Consider the following 24,663-nt stretch of genomic DNA (forward strand, 5'->3'; position numbering starts at 1 on the left):
TTTAAAATCTAAATAAACTATAAAAGACGACAGATAAAAAAATTAACCTCTATGGCCGCATGCCAAGTTCCCTCATTGCATTTTTTGTTGCTAATCAGCACAAATAACGGATGTTTCAGAGACATATCAGAGCCACTCATTTTGGACTCGTAGTGCGTTATACAGATGTACAAGCCAACAACCTTTAACTTATACATTATATTTTATAGCGTACACAACAGGGTGTAAAGGTATATTTGAGTGTATGCCTTCAGGTAAGAACTACATTACCCACAATTCACCATTCCAAAACAGGAAACACGCAAAGAGTCAACCAGGGGATTTCAAAATAAACTGCTGCCGTTGAAGACGAGAAGGGCTTTGAAATAGTTGCGGCACATGTATTTTAAAGAATATTTAGATACAGACCTGTTCAGAGAAATAAACTCGGATTCCCTTTCGTCTCTTTTGGCATTAATAGCTATTTCTAAGCTAAGGCTAACTCTCTAGCGAAGCTAAATCTGGTCTATAGTTCTCGACTTTGAATGAAGAAGCGGAAAGTCGGATAAAGCAGTGCTTTGTGGGTTATGAAATACTTCATTTTAGTGTTTTAAAACAGTCGGGAAAGTAAAAATATGGTGAGGTAATGTTAGCTGTTAATGAGATGTGGGTTTAGTGGTTGATGTTGTTGCCAATGGCGACGTGGACGCTCACATAGCGTCTGGTCTGATTTATTTAAAGAAGCTGAAGAGTAGCGGTTATGGTGAGTGCTTTAAAATAAAAGTCACAGTAAAACTTAATTTGGCTTCTCTGTAGTAATATATTTTAAATACCCCCTCCAGTGAACATCATGTATTTAACCTGGTGTTTATATATATATATATATATATATATATATATATATATATATATATATATATATATATTATATATATATATATATATATATATATATATATATATATATATATATATATTTATATATAATGTTAATTTAACGTGCAGATTCTTACAGCCAGGGATTCATACATCACAAACCTAAGGAACTAATCCCTTTCATTTCCGGGGAGGGGCTTTCAAGCTGCAGTAGTATGTGTATTGCAGTCTTGGACAGATTTGCCTGTGCATGCCTTATTTGCTTAAAAATCCAGAAATAATTTTTAACCTTTTATTTTCTTCAACTACTTTAGACTTCAAAACAGAAGAAGGGGTTGAGGGGTAAGTGCTTTAAACTTTATAAATGATCATAATATCAATTACAGTTATTTACATGTGCTGAATTGAACATTGCCTGGTGCTTTAGGGTCCGTCGATGATGTGCTGGACGATCTCCTGGGGGACAGTGATGGTATGCATCTTGTTTTTTTTATTTTAACCCCTTTGACAGAAAAAGTCGTAATGTTAGTTTATTTCTCCATGGATTTCCACGAATCACACTGACTGTGTAACTGTTGTAACTAAACTATCTGTTATTGAGATTGAAACTCAGTTAATTATGCTGTTAAATTGTTTTTGTTGCTGTTGTGTCCAGTAGACCTCCCCATGAAGACCAAAACAGCTGGACTCAGCAGATCCACAGGTGTCCTACCCTCACGCTCTGGCAAAAGGTAAAATAACTCTGGTTTTAGAACTTCACTGAACACTTTTACTTAGTATATATATATATATATATATATATATATATATATATATATATATATATTACAATAAGAAAACCCCGTAGTTAACTAAAAACAATATATTTTGTGATATATTAAATTATATCTATGATTAATCACAGTTCATGAAAACTGTAAACTGTATGGACTACAGTGTTCCACAATGGTTTTTATTATAGTTAGGGTGGTTTTATAATACATCTTACTGTATATCAATCTTATTGTAGCATACTGTGTATTTGCTGAAATCTTCAGATCTCTGCTGGACGATGATTTCTTTAGTAAACTGGCCAATGAGGCTGAGAAGGACGATGATGTAAGACATGTTATTCTTTGCTAATTCCAAAGCTGTTGTTTCTGTACAAATTCACTGTTATTACAAGTTGTTAAACATAAACACACTGTCTTTATTTAAATGTAATGCTGAATCTGTGTAAAAGTAGTAGGTAATGTAAATTCTGTAGGTAAAAGTATTGGTGTAGTTTAGTGGGAATCACTGTTGCAAAAAGGGGTTCAAGTCCCTATTTACAGAACCACAAAAACTATTCCAATAAAACTTCTCACACTTTATTCACCTACTTGTGTAACATGACTAAACTGTAAGTCGTTTTGGATGAGTGTTTGCCAAATGCTCTAAATGTAAATGTTATTTTTGTATCTGCAGGTTTCTGATGTCTCTGAGGCGGATCCCAAGGCTTTGCTGGAGAGCATGAAGGTGGCCATCTTTTTTTAGATTTTGAAGGGTTGATACTCATATTAGAAGTTCCTGTCATTGTTGTTGTCCTTAACATTTTTAATTAAGTGCTTATATTGTGGTGGGTTTGTACTGGTCTACAGGACATGGATGACATGGACGCTGATCTGTTTGGCTCAAAAAGAAAGCCCAGCTCAGCTCCAGCTCAGAGTAAAGCTACTCCAGTTGGAGGATCTAAAGCAGGAGCAGCCAAATCAGAAGTGGAGGCCACAACAAGTCGTGAGTTAGCAGTGACTAAGCATCTTCAAGCTAGTGGGAATGTTCTTTTGCATGTCTTTCTCAGGGGCTCGTTGTATTTCTTCTTATAGAAGCAGCAGAGCCCGAGGAGAGGAAGCCCAGCTCGGCTCCAGCTGCCCCAGCAAGAGGCTACAAGAAATTCAGCTTTGTGGGTGGGTGTATCTACCTCCATCTCACACATTATTTACCCATGATCTCATAACAGGCATATCACAGTGTGCATGTCCACTTATTTGTAATATATTGGAATGGCTATTGACACAGAGCCATTCACATGGCATCAAAATAATAAAATTAAAAATGTTCTTCTGTATTAAACTACACATATTGTATATTTCTCATTATTAATTAGTGGGAATGTTCTTTTGCATGTCTTGCATTATTATTGCAATTGTCTTGCAATTATTAATTAGCTTTCTGTCATCATTTATATAAATATTTCTCACTTAAGCTAGGTTTGTACTTGGCATTTAATATGGCGCTAGGGTCCGCGCCAAAAGTGACGCAATCGCGAAGCGCCCGCGCGTCGTGCACTTTGTGATTTGACGCTCACCGCTCGCGCCGCGCTACCAAGAGCACCGCCCATTTTCACTGGTTATGTAGTGTAATGCCACCTGTCCTTTCGGAGAATACTGCACCAAACGTTAGCGTCAAGTATAAACGCCCACGCAGCTCGCTCAGGTTCGTGTCCTGCGCGACTATAACTGAGCATTTACACACCTTTCGCCATCTTAAGCCCTCTCCACACAGGATTAGTTTTATGAGAATGTACCCGTAATTAGTGTGACCAGACGTCCTCTTTTACCCGGACATGTCCTCCTTTTTAGGCTTAAAAAAATGTCCGGTCGGAATTTCACAAACGTCCGGGACTTTGTTTTTCTAGAGCTTACATAGAACTTCGAGAAGTTTCCTTCACAAACTAGTCCCGCCCTCCCCTACTCCGATTGGTTCGCTTGAGTGAGAAGGGGGCGTGGTGAAGTAGCCTAAAATCTTCTGATTGGACGGTCTGACTGTAGAGCTACTGTTATTGGTCGATAACCTTCTCTGTAAACATTTAATTGGTCAGTCTGCACGTCAGTAGTCCTTGTTTACGTCAGGCAAAGCTCGTGTACCTACCCTCATCTCGAGCAGCTATGCCGAAACGTAAATGTAAGTTCTCGGATGAATTAAAAAAGAAATTCCCATGTTTTTGTGTAGTAAATAAAGGTGTAAAGGACCTAAAAGCACACATAGATTCAGCTAAACATACAACGGCAGCGAGGGGCGTGACCTCATCCCTCCTGTCCCCCCCACCCCCCCTCTAATAGAAACATGAAAACGGGTTCTTCTTTCTGTGTGTTTAATGCTGCAATACTTCAGATGAGGATAATAATGATGATGCTGTTGAATCTCCACCTGCCAAACAAGGTATCAGGATGAATATACACTGATCAGCTATGAAATTACTACAATATCCAGGCTCCTACATTTACTGCCATTTATGTATGTTTTTTAGTTCTACAATTACAGATAGTACTCCATCTGTTGCCCCACCCCCTGTTCTTCAATGACCATCACAGAGCTAGTGGATTATTCTTAGTCTCACAGGAACCCTGAGGCTTGTAAAAACTCCAGCAGCACTGGTGTTTCTGATCCACTTGTTCCAGCGCAGCACACACCACCACATCAGTGTCACTGCAGCTCTGAGAATGATCCCTCACTTATATCATACCTGCTCTCCTGTGGTCCTGTGGGGGTTCTGATCATTGAAGCGCAGGGAAAAAGGGGCACACTAAGTATGCAGAGCAGCAAGATAAACTACAGGCTGTAACTGTAGAACTGCAAGGTGCTCCTGTATAGTTAGTGGAGCTGAGAGAATGTATCCTCAATGTAGAAACAAAGAGGTGGTCATGATGTTATGGCAGAAGAGGCTTAAATACAATGCAATTAGTCTTTGGAGTAATTGAATGTGTATTTGTGCCTTTGCACAGATGACTTGGGAAATTCTCTTGATGACCTGCTGGACAATCAGGACAAGGAGCCAAAGACCACTTTCTCAGGGAAAACGGAAAAGCCAACTTCAGCTAGACAAAAGAAAGATGAAACAGGTACAGCACTCTGCCATCTGCACTGGTACTGCACAGTTACAGTTATAGTAAACAAGACAATAGCAATGAATGTCCATTCAATTGTTAATCAATGACACAACACTGATATTTGTTATGCAAATTAGCTCTTTGACCAATTGTGAGCAGCCTGGCCAGTAACAGTTGTTAGAGTTTCTGTAGTTGTAAAAAAAAAAAATAAAGGCCAATACACAGATCAGCCAAAACATTATAACCACCTCCTTGTTTCATTCATTCATTCATTATCTGTAACCCTTATCCAGTTCAGGGTCGCGGTGGGTCCAGAGCCTACCTGGAATCATTGGGCGCAAGGCGGGAATACACCCTGGAGGGGGCGCCAGTCCTTCACAGGGCAACACAGACACACACACACCTACGGACACTTTTGAGTCGCCAATCCACCTACCAACGTGTGTTTTTGGACTGTGGGAGGAAACCGGAGCACCCGGAGGAAACCCACGCAGACACAGGGAGAACACACCACACTCCTCACAGACAGTCACCCGGAGGAAACCCACGCAGACACAGGGAGAACACACCACACTCCTCACAGACAGTCACCCGGAGGAAACCCACGCAGACACAGGGAGAACACACCACACTCCTCACAGACCGTCACCCGGAGGAAACCCACACAGACACAGGGAGAACACACCACGCTCCTCACAGACAGTCACCCGGAGGAAACCCACACAGACACAGGGAGAACACACCACGCTCCTCACAGACAGTCACCCGGAGGAAACCCACACAGACACAGGGAGAACACACCACGCTCCTCACAGACAGTCTCCCGGAGGAAACCCACGCAGACACAGGGAGAACACACCACATTCCTCACAGACCGTCACCCGGAGGAAACCCACGCAGACACAGAGAGAACACACCACACTCCTCACAGACAGTCACCCGGAGGAAACCCACGCAGACACAGGGAGAACACACCACACTCCTCACAGACAGTCACCTGGAGGAAACCCACGCAGACACAGGGAGAACACACCACACTCCTCACAGACAGTCACCTGGAGGAAACCCACGCAGACACAGAGAGAACACACCACACTCCTCACAGACAGTCACCCGGAGGAAACCCACGCAGACACAGGGAGAACACACCACACTCCTCACAGACAGTCACCCGGAGCAGGAATCGAACCCACAACCTCCAGGTCCCTAGGTGTGACTGCGACACCTACCTGCTGCGCCACTGTGCCACCACCTTCTTGTTTCTCCACTTGTTATTCATCTCTTCGTGGTTCTACAATTACAGACTGTAGTCCACCTGTTGCTATACATACTTTGTTAGCTCATTTTCACTCTGTCACAATCCCCACAGTACCACTGAGCAGGTATTTTTTGGGTGATGGATCATTCTCATCACTGCAGTGACACTGCAGAGTGATAATTGTCCACCAACTACAGCTGCGCTACATCTTGTAATTGTATAACTATATACTAATATAGTCAGTGGACATTGAGTGTAGAAATGTAAGATCACAGTAAGATCCAATTTATTCAGCGTAAGAAAAGGACCATGAGTCTGAACCTGGTGTGTTATGTATATGATAAGTTTGGCCTAAAGTGTTTTTGCTGGCTTTTAAACCTCATTGGTAGCCTCTCCTGCCGCTGCAATTAAGAAACGAGAAGAGTTGACCTTTGATGATGATGGAGATGACCTGATGGACGCACTGGGATTCAGTGACACTCCGAAAGCGAAAGGCAATGGACTCACGCCAAAGAAAGAAAGGTTCGAGTTCAGTTCAGTGTCATTTTATTCAGTTAAACACGTTTTAAATCTGGAGGTAGAAAGGAATAAAATATTAAATATTACCTCCAAAATTACAGTTTTTTTGTAGTCTCATAAAACACAATACTTTTCTGATCGCAATTAGTGGAAAATTTAAATAGTGTGTCCAATAGCTGTTTTAAAGGCATTGTTTGTTATGAATATAAATGTTATTTTTACAACATGCTATTATCTTTATTCATTTAATAACAATGTATCAGCAGTAATATTTGAAATGATTTATAAGCTTGGTTTGACATACGTTTCTCTAGGTTTGACTGTGGATTATAATACTTTTTTTAAATTAGTAATAATAATAATAAATAATCAGTATATTTCCTGCACAGTGATGCTCCTAAAAGGGCACGTACGAGACTGGATGAGATTCTGGGCATTGGGACATCTCCACGACTCCTGGAGAGACCAATCACTGGTGAGAAAAAAGATACAGCACAGCCAGAGCGAGCAGTGGAGAAAACACCAGAGAGACAGCCACAGAAAGGCTCCTCAGGCAAAGGTAACAGAAATGAATTCACAATTCATCAGTTGAAAGTTAAGGCCTATGCCATGTTGCAATTAAAAAAATATATATGGAATAATAATGTAACTGTGGTAGAAAGTGACTACTGATAACTTTTTTTTTTTTTTCATCTGGCTAAAGACTCCATGTTTGTTGAGGAAGATTTCACCTTCGGCTCATACCAGCCCACTGTAGTGTCCACGCCAGAAGGACGGCAGTCCCGCAGACAGTCTGTAAGGTAAGTAAACACAATCCTGGCACTTTTATTTTACTGCTTATTTAAAGTATGGTTTGCTAACCATTAATCATTACACCACCACAAAAATAGTGTATATACAAAACACTTTTTCTTTCCATCCCCTCCTCCAGATTCTCCACTGAAGATATCAGCTCTCAGTCTCCAGACCGCAGGTCCAAACCTTCCACTCCATCCACACCGACCTCCGCACGGCCCGCTCGACCCGCCTCAGACTGGCTCGGCCTCAAACGGGACGAAAACCAGGACGAGGAGGAGATAAAAGAGTCTACAAGGTCAACCGAGAGTTTAAAACCTCCCTCTCCCTCACACGGGCCTGGGAAGCCCTCCATCCGAGCAGGACAAACGTCCAAAAACACAGAGTTCAGCGCAGCACCGTCCTCTCCCAAGAGCCCCAGACAAACACTATCCAGCATCCAGCTGAAGCAAGAAGAAGAGGAGGAGAAATCAGAGGAGGACTGGCTGGCTGGGGCGCTTGGTAAGAGAAAAACTCAAACTCCAAAACGGTCAGAGGACAGAGAGAAGCGGCAGGAGGAATCTCTGGGGCTTGGAGAGGAGGTAGACTTGGACTCATTCCTCAGGTATGGATGCATGGAGATGAAAAGACCCCATTAAAGATTTACATCAGAGCAATCATCGTTTGAATTTGGAGCATTCTTAGTTATTGACTTTATCACATCTTTCATGTTCACAGCAAACGAAATGCCACATCTACTCCACGCAGGAGACAGGAAGACACAGCCATGCCTCGCAGACAGCCCAGGTATCAAAACACATCACTGAACACCAGCTTATTTATTCCTCTGCCTTGCAGCAGTTATTAAATCAACGTTAGATATTTGATGAAGATTATTAAAATTAAGTATTTTAAGTGAAAAGAAATACAAGCGGCCATTTTGGGAGTATTTTTGTAAATAATGAAAAATTTTGCATTTTCTGAAATTTTAAGATCCCACTTTATATTTTCCATTATTTATTTATCTTTTTGTCTGTTATCACAGCAGCGAGTCTCTTGTGAAATCTGGCAGACTCCAGAGCCCCACGCCTGCCCCAGACCCTAACACAGGAGCCCAACTCACACCTGGTACATTGAAACACCATTGCTAGATCACTGAGACTAAGCATGATAAAAGTAGGTGCTACTAACCCTGGGCTAGAAGGATTTAAATTGAACACACACTCTCCATTCTCTCTGTTACACATTGATCTACTTCCACCTCTAGGTAACTTTTATACAATCTTTGTTTTTACACTTTCATCTGTTTGCTTCAGTAGTTTCAGAGCAATCCTAATGTGTGACTAAGCTTTTTTAGCTATTTTGGATTACTAAAATATTATGAGATTAACTGTTGTTATCTAATAATTCTGCTTGTGCACATTGAGCTATCCCTAACCCAACTGGACCTAGTCCCCCCCGGACCACTTTTCCAATGCAGTGTATTGTAGGTATTCTGTACAGAGTAGGGGTATGTCCACTGACTGTATGCATGCACCCAGTAGTTCTACAATTGCAGACTGTTCTTTCATTATCTGGACCACCAACGAGCAGGTATTTATTTACCTAGCGGATGTTTTAGTTGGTGGACAATTCTAAGACCAGGAGTCGCCCTGTGGGTTTAAAAACTCCAGCAGCACTGCTGTGTCTGATCCACTTGTACCAGCACAACACACACAAATACACCACCACCACATCAGTGCCACCGCAGCGCTGAGAACCATCCTCCACCCAAATCACACTGGCTCTGTGGGAGCAACATCTGTATGGAAGTTCATCTGTATGGTCATTGAGGCGGTAGTGATATATGGCTGATTGTTGCATACGGTTCAGTTCGGAGACATACGGTAAAGGCTTGAGTTGAATTGGGTTTGTTAGATCAAGCATTTGTAAGAGCTTAGCAGTGATGTAGTTGGTATCTTTTGCACTGTATGTCCAAGAGTTTCCAGACTCCTGATCCGAATAATGGATTCAACTAAACTGACATCAGTACCTGACATTTCGTTAGTTACAACGCCGTTCCATGAGATACTTCTGAAAAGCTAATGAACTTATGTCCTATGATGATTAAGTGTAGTGCCCCCCCCCCCCTCTCTCTTAGTGACTCAGGAGAAACATGAGGTTAAAGCCCCTGTGCAGCAAGCGCTTTCTTCCACACAGCCACAAGTTACTCTGTCTGCCGACGGCCTTCAGCAGCTACTACTACAACAACAGGTACAAAAATAGTCTTCTGAGCTCACTGTATGCTTAAATGCTTACCAAAAATAGTAGAATATTATCATGTATTAAATGTATATGTATATATGTGTGTGTGTGTGTGTGTGTGTGTGTGTAGCTGGCTCAGGCTCAGTTGTGGAATTTAGGAGGGACTTTGGAGCTGGGTTCTGTACAGAGGCAGAGGAGAGATGCAGAACAACAAACTGGTGAAGTGGCTTCACTCCAGGCTAAAATGATACAACTGGAGGGACAGGTACCTTCACAAAATGAATCTAAAACCTTGATTAAATTTGGATTGGTTTTTACCAAAGCAGGTTAAAAAATGTCTCATATATAATTTGGGCAGCACGGTGGCGCAGCAGGTAGTGTCACAGTCACACAGCTTCTCCTTGTGTCTGCGTGGGTTTCCTCCGGGTGACTGTGAGGAGTTGTTGTGTTCTCCCCGTGTCCGCGTGGGTTTCCTCCGGGTGACTGTCTGTGAGGAGTTGGTGTGTTCTCCCTGCGTCTGCGTGGGTTTCCTCCGTGTGACTGTCTGTGAGGAGTTGGTGTGTTCTCCCTGCGTCTGCGTGGGTTTCCTCCGTGTGACTGTCTGTGAGGAGTGTGGTGTGTCTGCGTGGGTTTCCTCCGGGTGACTGTCTGTGAGGAGTGTGGTGTGTTCTCCACGTGTCCACCCTCCGGGTGACTGTCTGTGAGGAGTGTGGTGTGTTCTCCCTGTGTCTGCGTGGGTTTCCTCCGGGTGCTCCGGTTTCCTTCCACAGTCCAAAAACACATGTTGGTAGATGGATTGGCGACTCAAAAGTGTCCGTAGGTGTGAGTGTGTGTTGCCCTGTGAAGGACTGGCGCCCCCTCCAGGGTGTGTTCCCGCCTTGCGCCCAATGATTCCAGGTAGGCTCTGGACCCACCGCGATCCTGAATTGGATAAGGGTTACAGATAATGAATGAATGAAAGTTTCCCACACTATAGATTCTTATGGGATTGAAATAATTTCACTATTATTATTGACAGACGGATTTAACTGCAAAAACTGTTTAAAATGTATTATTACATTTATTCACACACTGATTTGTACAGGTGCTGAATGACATGAAAAAGTTGATTTATTTCAGTAATTCCATTACTGAATTGAAACTTGAATATTATACTCATTCATTACACACAGACAGATATATTTCAAGTGTTTATTTCTTTTAATTTGATGATAATAACTGACAATTAATGAAAACCCCATATTCAGTATCTCAGAAAATTAGAATATTACTTATGACCAATACAAAAAAAAGGATTTTTAGAATGCTGGCCAACTGAAAAGTATGAATATGGAAAGTATGAGCATGTACAGCACTCAGTACTTAGTTGGGGCTCCTTTTGCCTTCATTACACACAGACTGATAAACAGGGTGGGCCATTTCTATGGATACACCTCATAAAATGGGAATGGTTGGTGATATTAACTTCCTGTTTGTTGCACATTAGTATATGGGAGGGGGGAAACTTTTCAAGATGGGTGGTGACCATGGCGACCATTTTGAAGTCGGCCATTTTGGATCCAACTTTTGTTTTTCAATGGGAAGAGGGTCATGTGACACATCAAACTTATTGGGAATTTCACAAGAAAAACAATAGTGGAAACTACAGATACTGGAAGCCTGTGCTAGTATTTCTCCTGTGGTGTTGCTATCAGTGTGTGAAGAGTGGGAGAAGAGGGTTGCATTGACAATCCAACACAATGGGCAGCACTTTGTACACATTTTATAAGTGGTCAGAAACTTGTAAATAACTCATGAAAGAATAAAGTTATGTTGGGTCCAAAATGGCCGACTTCAAAATGGCCGCCATGGTCACCACCCATCTTGAAAAGTTTCCCCCCTCCCATACACTAATGTGCCACAAACAGGAAGTTAATATCACCAACCATTCCCATTTTATGAAGGTGTATTCATATAAATGGCCCACCCTGTATATCAGTCTGTGTGTAATGAATGAGTATAATATACATGTTTCACTTTTTGAATGGAAACCTTTGAATGAAATTAAATCAGATTTTCATGATATTCTAATTTTTTTGACCAGCACCTGTATATTATTTGTAGATCAATAGCACACAAATGGCACGCATATATTTTACAATCTGGTACATTAATCACACTCACATATGTGCCAAATATACCAATTGTGTCTTTCTATTGGCTGACAGCTGAGGAGTCTCCAGCTGGAAAAAGATCAGATCCAGATGCTGCTGGACAGCGTCCAACAGAGACACAAACAGGACACTGAACTAATGGAAAACACTCACAGGTAACATCCCCACGGGAACAAATAAACACAGAAACACAGAGATGATGGCTTTTAAACAGTTTTAATAAGAGCTGAATAAAGCTATGTCACTGATAGCTCGTAGTCCTTGTTTGCTCTCGTGTTAGGGCTCGTGTAAAGTTGTTGGACGAGTCTGTCGCTCAGCGGGAGGCGCGGTTTCGGCTTGAGAATGAGGACCTCGCGGAGCGTCTGGCCTCAGTGACTCGCATGGCAGAGCAGGAAAGAGCGGAACTACAGGCACAGCACCAACGCAGGCTGGCACAGTGCCAGCAGGACCGTGACCGAGAGGTGGAACGACTAAGAGACCTCCAGAGGTGACTTGCGTATTTCAGTTATAGTTTAAATGACAATACTGAGGCGCGTGGAGGGATAGTGAGGTACAAAAACGTCATTGACTAGTGTCCACTCTGCCTTTAGGAAGTCCATACTGGAGATGAAGAAAGATCATGAGGAGCAGGTGCACAGACTCCGGAGGCTGAAGGATGAAGAGATTGATGCAGTCACCAGTGCTACCTCACAGACAAGGTATGCCCCACTCCCCCCACCACCACCACCACACTCCTATTACACTGGCTACCTCACATAGATTTACATATTCCTCCCAAACACTTCAGACTGCTACATTTGTCTGTATCTTACTTATACAGGTCTCTGACAGTAGTGATCGAGCAGATGGAGCAGTTTTCCCGCAGGTTGGGTGATCTGTCGTCTCGAGTTGAGATCACTCATGAAAACACAGCGCAGGGTCTGGAGCTGGGGGCCAGACAAAGAGACGAGCAGCTGAGAGGTATAGATATAAATCATATTGCTTAGTCCTTAAAGATCTAGAGCTATGGTTAGTCTGGGAAAGCCAATGTATAGCAGATGTTTACGTCATTCTTTTATCCAATTGCTTTGGCAAACAATCCACAGACTAAACAGGGAAAGATGGAGGGCCACTGTGCTCTATTGGGCTCCCAGCCTTGGTTGACAGAGGCATTGGGGGTTAGGAACAATTCAGAAAAACCTGGCTAATCTAAGCATGCTTGTGTGTGTTGTTGGGTGCTGATTTCTTTAATGATTGTGTATATACCTGTGTGTCCTGTCTCAGTTCTGCAGGACCGTCTGACCCAGCAGCAGAGGGAGATGGGCGAGGAGAGGGCCCGACTCAAAGAGGTCATAGCCAAGATGGACACACAGCTGGCCGAGCAACAAAGACAGCTTCAGCAGGTGCTTGTCTAGTTTGACGAAAACAAAACTGGAACACGGCAGTTCCACCAAAATTCATGACATACACAGCATGCAAAACAAAACCATGCAAGCCTACCAGGTGGAAACTTGGGAGTTTTTCTGTTCTTTTAGGAGCGCTGGAGGGTGACTGCAGAGCAGGCTAAAGCTGAGTCAGCGTTAAGAGGTCTGGAGGAGGAGAGACGGAGTATGATGCAGCATATCTCTATGGAAAGAGAGGAGCTGGAAAGGGCAAAGGTGTCTCTCTCTCTCTCTCACACACACACACACCTAGATAAACTACACAGCACAGTGTAGAAATTTCCTCATCCAACATTTCTCCTAAAAAAGGGTAGGAAATCAACAGTAGTTTGTCCCTCTTTACTGTGGTAATTGCTTCTACTTTGGGGGAGGTTTATGGATGTTGTTATTAGGCCTGTCACAATAAATATATTGCCAGCATATCGTACAATATATGGACTTTATATATGTGTTTACCGGCTTTTTTGTTTACATAAGAATGATTATCTCCGGTCTCTCTATTCTGGAGCCGCTGTGTTGATTTGTTTCAAAACAGTGGTTGTGTATTGGATATGTTTTTTTTTTTTATTTATTTACGATATGTTTGCATTGGTGTTTTCCCTGTGTCTGCGTGGGTTTCCTTCGGGTGACTGTCTTTGAGGAGTGTGGTGTGTTCTCCCTGTGTCTGCGTGGGTTTCCTCCGGGTGACTGTCTGCGAGGAGTGTGGTGTGTTCTCCCTGTGTCTGCGTGGGTGTCCTCCAGGTGACTGTCTGTGAGGAGTGTGGTGTGTTCTCCCTGTGTCTGCGTGGGTTTCCTCCGGGTGACTGTCTGTGAGGAGTGTGGTGTGTTCTCCCTGTGTCTGCGTGGGTTTCCTCCGGGTGACTGTCTGTGAGGAGTGTGGTGTGTTCTCCCTGTGTCTGCGTGGGTTTCCTCCGGGTGACTGTCTGTGAGGAGTGTGGTGTGTTCTCCCTGTGTCTGCGTGGGTTTCCTCCGGGTGACTTTCTGTGAGGAGTGTGGTGTGTTCTCTCTGTGTCTGCGTGGGTTTCCTCCGGGTGACTGTCTGTGAGGAGTGTGGTGTGTTCTCCCTGTGTCTGCGTGGGTTTCCTCCGGGTGACTGTCTGCGTGGGTTTTTTTGCGTGAGTTTATCAATGCTATATTATGGATTAATAAAACATGGATTTGGCATCGGTACCAGTAGGCATAATACACTTCAGTACGAGTTAAATAGTAGAGTAGTCACTGACTTTATCTTCAGTAGTGAACCTGTTTATTTTACATTAGGTTGTCTTCTCTCTGCCCTTATCTATCTCTCTCTTTTTATGTATGTGTGTGCCAGTCTGCTCTGTTAGAGGAGCAGCAGACAGTGATGCAATGCTGTGCTGAGGAAAGGAGGAAGCTGGCAGCAGAGTGGACACAGTTCCACACTCAGGAGAAAGTTCGCCAGGAACGAATGGAGCGTGAAGCCAGCAGAGCTATCGAGAGAGAGGCACATAGAGAGGGTTCCATCATCAGCATCGCACAGGTAGGGCCATATAAACACGCACACACACACACGTGTCTCATATGTGACGTATGAAATATACACTGAAATGTAGTAACCTAGAAAAGGCCATTAGTGAGTCATTGACTGACTCCCATTGTTGGAATTCACATGGACAAGAATCTTTAAAGATAAGCAGCAAGTGACGAAACCCAGTGACCTTATCATAGAAGTAGTAAACTTTAATTTGTCACCAGCGCATGAGTCTTTTTAGACTCATTAAGTTCCAAGGGCCTCCAGATCCCCATTACTTTAACTTACGTTTTTATTAGTCTCATTGTTATTACAGAATAACACATTGATAGCAAGCCTGCATTGGCAACTTTGACCGTGTGTGTATATACATGTGTGTTTCAGGAGCAGGCTGAGCTGAAGTTGCGAGCAGGTGAGCTGAAGCAGAGAGAGGATGCACTACAAAGAGAACGAGAAATGCTGGATAAGCTGAGAGAAGATCTGGAGAGAGAGAAAGAGAAACTGAGTGCAGCTGCTCTTCGTCTTAAAAGCCGTGCACAGGAGGTGGAGAGCTTCAGCAAGGTACGACCAAATATATCTTAACATAGTCATGCATGCCTAATTATTCCTTTTATCAGCTTAAAAATCTATTGTTTTTAAATCTCCCTGCCCTGTGTAGCTTGCGTCTGAACGATACGAGGAGGGTGAGCGGGCACTCCAGGACTCCAGCCAGTTGGAGAAGGAGCACCAAGCCCGACTTCGCACCATCCACGCTGAGATGGAGCGACTCAGGAAGCAGGAGCAGAGCCTACAGCAGGTAGCTTTCCACTTCTACACCCTGGGATCATTTAGGGCTGCGAACGTAATATAGCATTTAATGTAGGAGAGAACCTGTGTGATATAACAGCTTTTTTTTCCACAGGAGCGAATGAAGATGAATGATCATCATAGAGAGGTGGAGAGATTGAGAGAAAGCCATCCCATCAACCCCTTACCTCTCTCAACTACGCCATTACTTACAGGTTTAGTAATTTGAGAAAAGTAGCCCTCTTCTTTTTATTTATGATACTTTGTTTTTTTTTTTAAATGTTATTAACCTAAGACTAGAAACGATTAAATATACAGGGGGTCCTCGACTTACGACGTTGATCCGTTCCTACATCGCGTCGTAAACCGATTTTTGGTGTAAGTCGGAACATACGTACATACTGTACGTACTTATACTATCCTAACACCTATCCTCCTCGGTCCCAAGCCGCGTAACCGTGTATTCTTCCGCTGCGCCGCACACACCAAACACGAAGTTCACGTTACAACGTTTACGACGCAAAACCACTTAAGTCGAAACAAGGCTTTATACAGTAAATGGGAGACATGTCGTAACCACGAAACATTGTAACTCGGGACTGACGTAACCCGAGGACCTCCTGTGTATTATACTAGGGGTGGGCGATATGGCCCTAAAATAATATCACGGTGTTGTAGCGATAACGATATTCTTGGCGATAAGAAAAAACACTTTTATTAATTTCAAGAACACACTATTGAAACAAAATCAATGAAATACTAATATTAATTATAGTAAATTATATACACACACGTTTTATTTTCCTGGTAATAAAAATGTAACTGAGATATTTGAATTTCCTTTAACCTTATATTGCTTAATCCATCCTTATCTTCAAGAGCATGATGTGTACATAGGCTGATATTTACCTTTACAGCAAATTGTTCATCACTTTAGCATTACTGCAGGTGAGAATGATGCACATCTCATTTCAGTACAGTGCTGAGTTCTACAATTCTCAACAAGACAAACACTCACAAGGACAAGGAACATGTTTTGCTTTAGGGTAGTGACATGCACACAAATGAACATTCAGCTGTTTCTCTTATGACTGATCAAAAGTGAGGAAGAGGGCTTCAAAATATCAATTCTGTTTCTTTACATTTGACTCCAGCGTTTGCCAGCACTCAGCTGGGTGCCTCAGTAGTGGCTCCTCCATCTGTGAATGTTTCCAGTGGGATTTCAGCAGAGCTGCAGGCAAGACTGGCATTGCTGCGACACACAGCAGAAAAGGTATAATGCTGTTGCTTTATTTTGACATTTGCTGCTTAAAGGACCTGATGAGCCTCTGGTTCTGTCCATTAGCATAAGAGTGGCCCATCCCCAGAATTATCATTTAACTACAAAACCTGTTAGCAGACCATGAATGATGCCAACCATTTTTAACCTAGTGAACTGGGTGTATGCACTAGGTAGGAGGGTTTTTATTTATATATTATATAAACACTTTGAAACGAGTTGACTCATCTCAAGAGTTGTCTGCAATCCTAGCTCAGTGATCTAAACAAGTACTAGAGCAGATAGTTATCAGACTTGATTCTTTTAAGGCTAAGCACCACTTAATGGACCTCCATGAATATTTCACATTATTATAGTTACTGACAATTTTATTAAATTGACGGAAAAACCCGAGCTCGCTACAGAAATTCTTGAACGCAACCGTGACATCACTGGTGAACAACGCCGCGGTAAAACACCGTTATGACTGACTGTTATGACAGTATCTAGCTAAATAACCAACATTATTCATGACAATAGCCTAGCAATAAGCTAAACGGTCTTTTAAACCTTATTCCTTCAATTAGTAAGAAATAACATGTTTTCTGACTATCAATAAACACAAGTTAGGAACTCAAACTCCACTGTATTTAGTTTGACACTTTCATAGAGCTGCTGCTTAGCCTTTAATATTTCATGAAATGATACAGACAAGTCTAACTTACTCTATTAAAGGAAGACGCCAAGTTTGTCCTGAATCTGACTTCACTCAGCCATTCATTTGACTAGTTTCTGTAAGTCTTGTTGCAGTTTAGGGTGACTATAGTTTTACCTTGTTGTACTTGGTCTGAAATCCCATGGTGCCTACTGCCACCAACCAAAGCCTATATCAGTTCATATAAGAGTTGGGACAGTATATAACAGCTTTCATGGCTTTAGGGTTTTTGTCCCTGCCCATTGTGAATTACCAATGGAATTTAATATCCTTCTAATTTTAGGACCGGGACTTCCTTCAAGATGAGCAGTTTTTCCTTGACACACTGAAGAAGGCACCGTACAACTCAGCTTTTCACACTGCATGACCAGCAGACTTTTATTATATAAATATGAAATAAACATGTACATGTTAATAAAACTTGGTAAATCAGCCTCTGTCCTTTGGTCTTTGAGGTGCACGATGAAACCAGCTCAGGAGGGTTGTTCACCTGAAATACAGTTCACTGTTAGAACACACCATACAACACCTTGTGTTCCCCAAATTTCTTAAGACAAGTCTCAGGTTACCAAGTCTCCACATGATCATTTAAGACAGGGATAACTTAATATCATCACTGACTTGAAGGACTTATTTAACCATAGCTTGAGATGTTCAAATCACTCATACCTGATCTCTCTCAACCCACAGCCATCAGGACAGCCCCACGCCACAGGGACCTGCAACCTGAGAATAAGTGGTCCGTTAGTAATACTGCAAAATTACTAGCAATAAAGATGTATACACAGAGCATTCCTCAGAACAGTTTAGCTTTTACCATCGTCAGTTATCGCATCAGACGGCACTTCCTATGTAGCATTTTCATCTCAGGAAATCAATGAGACACCCCACACTATGAACACTGCTACTGCCCCTCATTCATCACAACCAACCCCAACTCAATTTTGCAGTAGGCTGGGACTGGTGATAAATGTGCAGAGCATGGGTCCCAAAAGGTACATTTTGGTGAACAGCAAGCCATTTTTACCTTTCCTGTTGTATCTGACGTACAGCTGGCAAGTCCCTTCTCAGGTACCTGTTAAAACAAGGGGGCACAACTTAACAAAATCAAACTAGTCAGCCCCACAAGACCATAAAAACCTGTAACACAGATCTAGCAGCTGCACAGACTCATTTATTTTACCTGTTATCACCAAACATCAGAAGCCACGTGGTCCCTCAGGGAGTGAACAAGTTCTCTCTGGTAAGACTTCAGTATTCAATGACCTTAAAAAGAAAAAAGCTCGGTCATTCTAAAGTTGACTGTCTGTGAGGAGTGTGGTGTGTTCTCCCTGTGTCTGCGTGGGTTTCCTCCGGGAGTGTGGTGTGTTCTCTAAGTTAATAGGAATCAAACTCCTGTATAAATCAATTTGAGACGTAAATAGCCAGCTCAAGAGTCACCAACGCTTGCATTTTAAATCAAGTCTTAAAACCATACATCCATCTCGTAGAGTTTCTTTAAAAGCAAGCATTTTGTGTGCAATGAAACGTATCTGGACACCTTCAAATTTCTAACGGTGGTGGACGTCCCCTTTAACTCAGCGCCCTCGTGCACCGTTTTCAAAGAAACCAAGTTAGCCTCTTAGCATTAGCCAGATGCTACGGATATTTTAACAGAACTCTTGCTGTTCTGAAAGCTTATTCCTTACAACTTCCACGCATTTTCATCTTGTGTAAGCAGTAAAAAAACATTAGCTAGCTTCACAGTTGAAGTCACTTCAGAATTCAATACTTAATTGATATAAATTAATATTTAACATGAGCTCTTCGATTATAAAAACAAACTTACATTGTTTTAAGGTGGTCTTATCGTGTCCCTGTGAAACCTCCGTTTCTTAAACATGTTGAACGCGTGTTAGTATTCTTCAACGCTGCACACAGCTCCGACAGCTCAGTGCTTCTGAGGCGAAAAGAGCGAGCGTTTGGTCGGCGGCGGGCTTTATAGCAGTGACGCCACGACCCACGTGACTCGGATCCAATAAGAGAGCACAACCCGCCAAACGCGGTGTAGGAAACAGATTTGGATCAAAAATCTTAGAAGTAATACAGTTAAAACGTTAAAAAAAACTTTATTTAATATAAAATATTTTTTAGAATTATTAGAAGTGAAGAAACTCACTTGTGACTGATAGACCATGTGAGAAAAAAATATACATGATGTTTCTGATGAACTCTGCCAGAGCTTACTCTAAATAACTAACAGGCTTTCCTTTCGCACCTGTTTTCGGTTTGTACCGTGTCTGGTTTTCTATCCATTTCTGCACTTTTCACTCTACCCGTTTTCATACACAGACCGTTTCATACTCTTCCCGGTTTCGTACTTCGTCCGTTTTCGTTCACCACCCGCTTTAATCCACAAACCACCCGTTTTTGTTTCCCATACACTTTTTCCGTTACACAGCCGTTTTTATTTCTCACCCATAGGCTATAAGACGTTTGTCATTCAAGCCTGACTAACGTTGACTGTCTGTGAGGAGTGTGGTGTGTTCTCCCTGTGTCTGCGTGGGTTTCCTCCGGGTGACTGTCTGTGAGGAGTGTGGTGTGTTCTCCCTGTGTCTGCGTGGGTTTCCTCCGGGTGACTGTCTGTGAGGAGTGTGGTGTGTTCTCCTTGTGTCTGCGTGGGTTTCCTCCTGGTGACTGTCTGTGAGGAGTGTGGTGTGTTCTCCCTGTGTCTGCGTGGGTTTCCTCCGGGTGACTGTCTGTGAGGAGTGTGGTGTGTTCTCCCTGTGTCTGCGTGGGTTTCCTCCGGGTGACTGTCTGTGATGAGTGTGGTGTGTTCTCCCTGTGTCCACGTGGGTTTCCTCCTGGTGACTGTCTGTGAGAGTGTGGTGTGTTCTCTCTGTGTCTGCGTGGGTTTCCTCCGGGTGCTCCGGTTTCCTCCCACAGTCCAAAAACACACGTTGGTAGGTGGATTGGCGACTCAAAAGTGTCCGTAGGTGTGAGTGTGTGAGTGAATGTGTGAGTTGCCTTGTGAAGGACTGGCGCCCCCTCCAGGGTGTATTCCCGCCTTGCGCCCAATGATTCCAGGTAGACTCTGGACCCACCGCGACCCTGAACTGGATTAGTGCTTACAGATAATGAATGAATAAATGACTAACGTTGCTGAAACGTTTGCACGAGATGTATTGACCAGGAATGGTATGGAACCAGAGAAGTGCTTTGCAGAGTGGTCAGGGAAAAATGTTTTTATTTTTAATATTATTCTATTTCACTGGGGTAGCTCATGAACAGCCATTTTTAGTCGCACCCGCGTAGCTGGAGCGGAAGGTTTTATTTTCATTTCAAAGAAGAATTTTACAACTTTTTCTTATTTTGTCCTCGACACTTTAGTTGTCATTCCTGGCCTCTGCCACTAGAGGGAGATGTTAAGTGACTGTCCCACAGCAGTTGTACTCACACCAACACACACACACACACACACACACATATAACCCGTCTACATTCACTCTGCACCAAGCGCGCGGGATGGCCGCACGCGAGCTGCGCGCGGAGTTCACGGACCCCACGGAGCAGGAGATCAGACTCTCCGTGACCTTAACGGACACGAGCCTCATAGTGCGGAGAATCCCTCCAACTTCATCTTCATCATTATCATCTTCACCTTCATCTTCCTCCTCCTCTTCCTCACTCGTGCTAAGTCTCGCGGACTGCGTGGGGTGTCGCGCGTGTAAGGATGAGGAGGGCGCGCTCGTGTGCGCGTTCTTCTACCCGCGCGCACGGTGGAGGTGCCTTGGTGGCGGCGAGAGCGCGCGTGGGGCGCCGCGGCGGCGCGTGGAGCAGAGGGTGCGGGTCGTGCGCCATGGAGACGCAGCGGCGGAACTGCAAGAGGCGGAGCGCTGGGCGCGCGCACTGACACAGAGAGCCGCGAGACTCGCGGCGCTGACGCACGGTAAGTAGCTGTAAGTTCAGTGGTAACTCGGAATGTGTTTCAATGGATCAGCCGTAGACGAGCGTGGGGCCAGAACAACCAGCGCGTGGGTATTAACCACCCTTCCTCCAGCTCCGGGCTGTGGAGAAGGGGAACTGTGTGCTCAGTGGGGACAGAGCACCATCCAATAGCTTCAATAGGAATCAGCTGGAGTGGTCTTTTAGTATCAGGAGGTACTCACCCCGGGTCACTGTTGTGTTCTCCAGGTGTGTGTTTTCCACGGGTTCCTCCCATAATCCCAGTCTCAAACACATGTAGGTTCTTTGGCTTTGTGAAAGTTTCATGCTGAACGGACCAATAGAAATGCTCCAAAATTACTTGGAATAAAATAGTGTCGCAGTCACACAGCTCCAGGGACATAGAGGTTGTGGGTTCGAGTCACGCTCCAGGTGACTGTCTGTGAGGAGTTGGTGTGTTCTCCCTGTGTCTGCGTGGGTTTCCTCCGAGTGACTGTCTGTTAGGAGTGTGGTGTGTTCTCCCTGTGTCTGCGTGGGTTTCCTCCGAGTGACTGTCTGTGAGGAGTGTGGTGTGTTCTCCCTGTGTCTGCGTGGGTTTCCTCCGAGTGACTGTCTGTGAGGAGTGTGGTGTGTTCTCCCTGTGTCTGCGTGGGTTTCCTCCGAGTGACTGTCTGTGAGGAGTGTGGTGTGTTCTCCGGACCCACCGTGACCCTGAACTGGATAAGGGTTACAGATAATGAATATATATATATATATATATATATATATATATATATAGGACTCTATATGTCTATGTTCTTTATAAATATATCACGTTGTGGGAACCAAAATCTGTTTACATCCTCACATTGTAGATACTTATCTTCCTTATAGAAACAAAAATCTTTTCCCCATAATATAAAGCATTATATTTTCAAGTGAAGATATGTGTTTAGCCTAAGGTTAGGGTAGGTTAGGCTGGTAGAATTTATAGTTTAGTTTAGGCTCAGGTTAGGGTTTGGCTGGTTATGAATAAGGTCAGGGTTGGGGTAAAGTGAGGGTTAAGCCTTAATATAAATGTTAGGTTTAGGATAGTAGTAGTTATAGTTAAGACTACGCAATGCCTTTTAAATCTTTGGAGGCAAGACTGTGTGTGTATTTGTGTCATTGGAAGGAACTGATGGAAGTCATAATACTGCTGTTGGCTTTAAAATTCTGCAGTGTAAGGACTCATTCTGAACTCTAGCGGGGGCAGGCTGTCATAACTAATGAATGGACACAGGGAGATTGTTCCATCCTCTTAAAGTGATAGTTTGGTCCAAAAGCAGATACAGGTCAGGCTTCTTGTTAGAGGAGTTATAATGTTGGACTTTACAGTACGTAACTGTATATGTCCAGCATAATGGGAATGTGAATGCTACATCGATGAACCTCTCTGTAGCACCGCTAGCACTGTGTTCTTAAGTAGATTGTCTGGTCCTTTTTTTTGCTTTTACTCGTGTTGACATAGATACATGTTTGTGTGGTTTTTTTTTGTTTGTTTTTTGGTTGTTTTGGGGTTTTTTTTAATACAAGCTGCTCGAGTTGCTCGGTTGGCCTCTGTATTTAGGTTCTCCTTCATATTGCTTCCATGTGGCAGACTGGATGGACAGAAGTGTCTACACGTCACGTGACTACAGGCGTTGTTGTGTAGTTTTAAAGGGACTGTATATGAACCCAGTGGTGGACACAACAGAATTAACAAAAAAAAATTAAAAGAATAAAATATTTTAAATTATATAGGAGAGATTACGTTGATTACAATTTCTGAATGTCAACATTAATTAATTTTCAATTTACTGTTCTGTCCTACAGCACGGTGGTGCAGCAGGTTAGTGTCGCAGTCACACAGCTCCATGGACCTGGAGGTTGTGGGTTCGATTCCCGCTCCGGGTGACTGTCTGTGAGGAGTGTGGTGTGTTCTCCCTGTGTCTGCGTGGGTTTCCTCCGGGTGACTGTCTGTGAGGAGTGTGGTGTGTTCTCCCTGTGTCTGCGTGGGTTTCCTCTGGGTGACTGTCTGTGAGGAGTGTGGTGTGTTCTCCCTGTGTCCGCGTAGGTTTCCTCCGGGTGACTGTCTGTGAGGAGTGTGGTGTGTTCTCCCTGTGTCCGCGTGGGTTTCCTCCGGGTGCTCCGGTTTCACAGTCCAAAAACACACGTTGGTAGGTGGATTGGCGACTCAAAAGTGTCCGTAGGTGTGAGTGAATGTGTGTCTGTGTGTTGCCCTGTGAAGGACTGGCGCCCCCTCCAGGGTGAATTCCCGCCTTGCGCCCAATGATTCCAGGTAGGCTCTGGATCCACCGCGACCCTGAACTGGATAAGGGTTACAGATAATGAATGAATGAATGTTCTGCCCTACTAAAAAATAACTATAAACTTATGGTCAATAATTTATCATTTCTCAACTTTTAAATTGAAAACAAATATTGTCTAGTTTCTAATACAGTATATAATCACCAGCCACTTACTGAATAGGGTCTACATTAGAGTAGGTGATGGTAAGTTGTCCACTTTGAGTGAGTCTGTGTCATCTACGGCCTCAGGCTCCTGTCATTGTGTAAATTAAACCCGTCCACCTCAATGTTCGATGTGATATAGATTCAAAGACACATAATATCAGGCTGTAAGCATTTTATTGAATTCCCTGGAGGAATCTAGGTACTTAATACCCCTCTAGTCTACACTTGATTGGTATTTTGGTGACTTTAGACTGGCACACATCAGCTAAAATACCTACATGACCACACACACATTATATATTACATTACAGTGACATATTTATAGAACATTTGCTGTTGGGGAAGCATTTCATATGTGGTTTTCAGCTCTCACTTCTCTCAGTGTGTGAGGCACTGGAGCCTGGCCTCTGGTGCACAGCAGTCTGCCGCTGTCATACACACTGCCACCATATGCTTAATTCATAAGCTTGTGTTTCTTGTGCATGCATGATCCAGGGCAGCCAATAATGCACTATTTAGGAGCGTAGATGTATTTTAAATGAGTTTGGGTAAAGGAAAGTAAAGAATCCAGCCTGAACACCGGGCATAAATAGCTCTTTTGCAATAAAGCAGATGGCTCTGGGGTTGGATCCTTGGTCAGATTTTCAGCTGTAAGCAGCAGTGCCATCTGCCCAGCCTGATGTTGGGGATTTGCTTTCTGGCGGACCACCAGTCCCCCTTAAAGGTCACTGCACCCGGCCGGGCCTTTCATGTAGCATTAGTGTGATTGGCCGTCTTCGCCCTGGCTTCGGTTCCATCTCTGGGTCACTTCGCCTCCTGCTCTTCTTTTGAGATGAAAACACGACTTACACTGCTGCATAAAACCAACATTAATGATGAAATTAGCATCATATTCACTTCATATTCATCTCAAGCTAAATTAAATGAATCAGAATGGATTAC

General features: G+C 43.4%; 2 protein-coding genes, 1 long non-coding RNA gene and 2 other non-coding genes across 7 annotated transcripts in view; 2 read left to right on the forward strand and 3 right to left on the reverse strand.

Annotated features, from left to right (window-relative positions):
- Positions 1 to 346: 346 nt before the first annotated feature.
- On the forward strand, positions 347 to 17,811 carry LOC136699522 (fas-binding factor 1 homolog). 3 transcript variants are annotated; one of them, XM_066674292.1, is made up of 29 exons: positions 347 to 742; positions 1,170 to 1,197; positions 1,283 to 1,327; positions 1,511 to 1,586; positions 1,893 to 1,953; positions 2,302 to 2,352; positions 2,475 to 2,610; positions 2,700 to 2,780; positions 4,599 to 4,715; positions 6,351 to 6,483; positions 6,870 to 7,039; positions 7,184 to 7,280; positions 7,412 to 7,879; positions 7,993 to 8,061; positions 8,300 to 8,382; positions 9,395 to 9,507; positions 9,629 to 9,763; positions 11,706 to 11,806; positions 11,932 to 12,138; positions 12,242 to 12,349; positions 12,472 to 12,611; positions 12,915 to 13,033; positions 13,166 to 13,288; positions 14,388 to 14,573; positions 14,949 to 15,125; positions 15,223 to 15,360; positions 15,466 to 15,565; positions 16,493 to 16,623; positions 17,607 to 17,811. In XM_066674292.1, the coding sequence occupies exons 1-29, from the start codon at positions 740 to 742 to the stop codon at positions 17,688 to 17,690; spliced, it is 3,480 nt and encodes a 1,159-aa protein (XP_066530389.1). In that variant the 5' UTR covers positions 347 to 739; the 3' UTR covers positions 17,691 to 17,811. The 3 variants fall into 3 exon arrangements, with proteins under 3 accessions (XP_066530389.1, XP_066530391.1, XP_066530390.1); XM_066674294.1 differs by having other exon boundaries at positions 16,505 to 16,623; XM_066674293.1 differs by having other exon boundaries at positions 1,514 to 1,586.
- LOC136699523 (uncharacterized) lies at positions 17,721 to 19,289 on the reverse strand. The gene is made up of 5 exons (XR_010803648.1): positions 19,152 to 19,289; positions 18,507 to 18,589; positions 18,351 to 18,398; positions 17,993 to 18,049; positions 17,721 to 17,813 (listed from the first exon to the last, which is right to left on the reverse strand). It is a non-coding gene; the product is annotated as an uncharacterized lncRNA (long non-coding RNA).
- On the reverse strand, positions 17,877 to 17,948 carry LOC136700557 (small nucleolar RNA R38). Its single transcript, XR_010803773.1, has one exon. It is a non-coding gene; the product is annotated as a small nucleolar RNA R38 (small nucleolar RNA).
- LOC136700560 (small nucleolar RNA SNORD49) lies at positions 18,118 to 18,195 on the reverse strand. The gene has a single exon (XR_010803776.1). It is a non-coding gene; the product is annotated as a small nucleolar RNA SNORD49 (small nucleolar RNA).
- Positions 19,290 to 20,827: 1,538 nt separating the features above from the next.
- LOC136699415 (sphingosine kinase 1) overlaps positions 20,828 to 24,663 on the forward strand; it is a 32,356-nt gene continuing 28,520 nt past the window's right edge. Inside the window, exon 1 of the mRNA XM_066674117.1 lies at positions 20,828 to 21,251. Coding sequence (XP_066530214.1) covers positions 20,828 to 21,251 — 424 coding nt within the window. The remainder of the gene's footprint in view (positions 21,252 to 24,663) is intronic.

The sequence above is a fragment of the Hoplias malabaricus genome, chromosome 6, assembly GCF_029633855.1.
Source record: "Hoplias malabaricus isolate fHopMal1 chromosome 6, fHopMal1.hap1, whole genome shotgun sequence".
Lineage (NCBI taxonomy): Eukaryota > Metazoa > Chordata > Actinopteri > Characiformes > Erythrinidae > Hoplias > Hoplias malabaricus.